The sequence below is a fragment of the Myotis brandtii genome, unplaced genomic scaffold (assembly GCF_000412655.1).
Source record: "Myotis brandtii unplaced genomic scaffold, ASM41265v1 scaffold601, whole genome shotgun sequence".
Classification (NCBI taxonomy): domain Eukaryota; kingdom Metazoa; phylum Chordata; class Mammalia; order Chiroptera; family Vespertilionidae; genus Myotis; species Myotis brandtii.
The window spans coordinates 484941-488233 of NW_005370276.1; the positions used below are offsets into that span (position 1 = coordinate 484941).

General features: G+C 56.2%; 1 protein-coding gene across 1 annotated transcript in view; it reads right to left on the reverse strand.

Moving 5' to 3' along the window:
• The window catches only part of LMTK3 (lemur tyrosine kinase 3), an 18293-nt gene that overhangs the window by 5679 nt on the left and 9321 nt on the right, over positions 1 to 3293 (reverse strand). Inside the window, exons 10-11 of the mRNA XM_014550420.1 lie at positions 3157 to 3288; positions 7 to 37 (exon numbers count right to left, since the gene is read on the reverse strand). Of these exons, the coding sequence (XP_014405906.1) occupies positions 7 to 37; positions 3157 to 3288 (163 nt within the window). The remainder of the gene's footprint in view (positions 1 to 6; positions 38 to 3156; positions 3289 to 3293) is intronic.

Genomic DNA, 3293 nt, shown 5'->3' on the forward strand with positions numbered 1-3293 from the left:
AGCGGCGGCAGCGCCAGCGAGAGCCGGGAGAGCTTGGCTGCGAGAGGAGAGACCGGGTCAGCCCTCATCCTGGGAAACCGAGACCTGCCTCCCGCCTGGCTGTGTCCTCGGTCATCTCGGACCACAGTCGGGGCCTCGGTTTCCCTCCTGGTGAGCCCCGGGGCTGCACGGGGGTCTTCCTCCACGCAGGGCGAGGCCTGCCCCCGACCCCCGTGCCACCTTCTCCGCGACCCACCAGGCCCTGCCGACCTCTCTCTGCAAGCCCCGTCCCCACCTCATTCTGGCTTGACTCCCATCCAGCAGGGCCACCTCCCTCTTCCTCCCACCTCTGAGCCTGTGCCTGGGCTGCTGCTTCTGTCTGGAACGTCCTTTTTTAACTCAAGTCCTGGCCATCCTCCAGCTAGATCGGGGCGTCCAGACCCCGCGCCCCCCCAGGCGGTCCTCCGGCCAGACCCCCAGCTCTGCACCCCCCAGCATCAAGCACCTCTCCTTCGAGAGATCACCTCAGTATATAACTATACTTCAAAGGCAGGTGATGTGATTAGTGTTGGCCTTTCCACAGAACAGAGACCACGTCCCGCTCGTTCCGCTGCATCCCCAAGCCCCAAGCACACAGACGTACTCAGCCAGTGTTTGTGGGGCTGATGGATATATTAATCCCCGCTATGTGATGTTGATCACGGTACTTTCCCTCTCTGGCCCTCAATCACCAGACAAAATTGGCGTGTCTAACCATGGCTAGGCCCTTTCCCTGCCCTTAGGCTCCCAGATCTCATCCTGCTGGGAGCGAAGGGCTCCAGGTGCCAGGAGAAGGGAACTCCCTGCCTTCAAATCCCAAACCTGCCCACTCGCTGTGTGTCCCTGGGCAAGCAGATCCACCTCTCTGAGCCGCTGTTTCCTCACCGGTAAATGGCAGGGGCTGCTCATTCATTCGTGCGTAAGTGAACTGTGTGCCAGGCCCTGTGGGGGGCGATGGTGGGGATCGGAGGAAGGTGAGCGGGGGCAGAAAGAAGATGGATGTGGCCCGGGTCCCCTCCTCCCTCATTCACTGTACTCCAGCGTCCCTGGCCTTTGGCTGTTATTCCCTGATCTTGCCAACTTAGGGCCCATCGCAGTGCCCTACACCTGATGCCTACCTGACTCATTTTCTTCATGTCGGCTCAAAAGTCACCTCCATATTGAGGCTTTCTCTGACTACCCATCTCAGGGTGATGGGGGGGGGGGGTTGCTGTATAGAGAGAGCTATGGATACCCAGAGGAAGGACAGGGTAAACAGCCTTTAGAAGTCAGGAAGACTTCCCAGGGCAGGTGAAATTTGAATGGGGTCTTGAAGGATGTGTAGGAGTTCACTGGTTTAAAAAAAAAAAAAAAGCAGCCCTGACCGGTTTGGCTCAGTGGATAGAGCGTCGGCCTGCGGACTAAAGGGTCCCAGGTTCGATTCCAGTCAAGGGCATGTACCTTGGTTGCGGGCACATACCCAGTGGGGGGTGTGCAGGGGGCAGCTGATCGGTATTTCTCTCTCATCGATGTTTCTAACTCTCTGTCCCTCTCCCTTCCTCTCTGTGAAAAATCAATAAAATATATTTTTTAAAAAAATTGATCTCAGACTTCTAGCCTCCAGAACTGTGAGAAAATAAATTTCTGTTGTTTAAGCCTAAAAGCAGGCTATTTCTAGCCTCTTCTCACCCAGCAACATCAACCCTCAACCCCCTACCCCCACCCCCCCATCTCAGAGGCATCTTAGCTGCTCATCTCCTGACATGTTTAACCTGCCCTGGGTCTTTCCTGGCACAGTTGGTTGCAAACTCCCCACAACAACCTCTAGGAAGTGGCAGTGTTCTAATAAACTGTGCTTTGAGCCCTAGCTGGTATGGCTCAGTGGATAGAGCGTCAGCCCTGCGGACTGAAGGGTCCCGGGTTCGATTCCAGTCAAGGGCACATGCCCAGGATGAGGGCTCCATTCCCAGTGGGGGGGCATGCTGGAGGCGGCCAATCAATGATTCTCTCTTATCATTAATGTTTCTATCTCCCTCTCCCTCTCCCTTCCTCTCTGAAATCAATAAAAATATTTTTTTTTAAAAATAAACTGAGCTTTGAGGAAGGAACATTCTCTGCCCAGACCTCTTCCCAGCCTTTCCCTCCTGAGCCACAGGCTCCTCTGGTAGACGCAGATGTAAGCCGTCTTCACTCAGGTGTGGCTGTGAGTTTGTCAAAATAAAACAGGGCCCGGTCATCGTAACTTTCCTACCGGGATTTAAGGAAATCGGGCCTGTGGGTGATTCCAGTGGAACCACAGTCCCTTGGCCTATGTCTCAATAGAGGCTTGACTTCCCCGCTCTGAGCCTTTGCATAGGCTGTTCCTTCTGCCTGGATGGGCCTTCCCTTTCTAACTCAGTTTACCTTTACTCTTCCTTTATCCTCTCCTAACTCGTCCCCTCTGTGACACAACGCTTCCTGTGTTCCTTTCCAAACGCAATTTCCAGAAAGAGGCCTGTCTACAGCTTTCAGGTCACGGATACCCTGGAGGCAGGGCCGGGCCTGAGACCCCCTGCGGCCCAGCCTTGGGCAGCTCAGGGCCTGGCATGCTGGACAGATGCCTCAGCTTGTTGCGAAGTGGACAGCAGAGATCACGTGTCCACAGCCCAGCCCTCAGGTAAGCTTCCTTTGAATTGATTTCAACCTTTGAAACACCAAGAACTCTGGTTTAAAAGGGGAAAGCAGCAAATCTGGCACCTCCCAGTGGTCATTCCTGAACAGAGCGAAGTGGCTGTACTTCCAACTCTCCCCCACCTCCCCCCGCTGACCTCATTCAGGCCTCAAAACTGGCTGGCACCCCTGGGCATCTGAATTCGAGCCTCCTGGTCTGTGAATCACAATAATAAAAGCAGGTGTTTAAGGGTGTCACTCATACAACAACCCTAGCAGGGAGGTGCCAGCCTTGCCACCCATTTTTTGGCAGATGGGGAAACCGAGGCACAGAGAAGTAAGGTCCTTTGCCCAAGGCCACAGAGCTCGGGCTCTGAGCCCAGGCGGCCCAGCTCCAGTGTCTGCACTTGTCACCGCCCGGCCTGACCCGTCTGCTACCAGGAGCCAGAGACTCTCCCCGGTGCCCCCCGGCCCCCCGCCTCGCGCCCACGCTCCCAGCGGCCTCCTCACCTTTGATCTGCTCGCTGTTCCCCTGAGGGGGTCCCAAGTCCAAGAACAGCCGTGGCATCTCGGGACCCTTCCTCTCGGGCTTGGGGGGGTCCCCGTCTCCGCTGGGTGCCGGGTCTCCTCCGGCCCTGCTGTCTGGC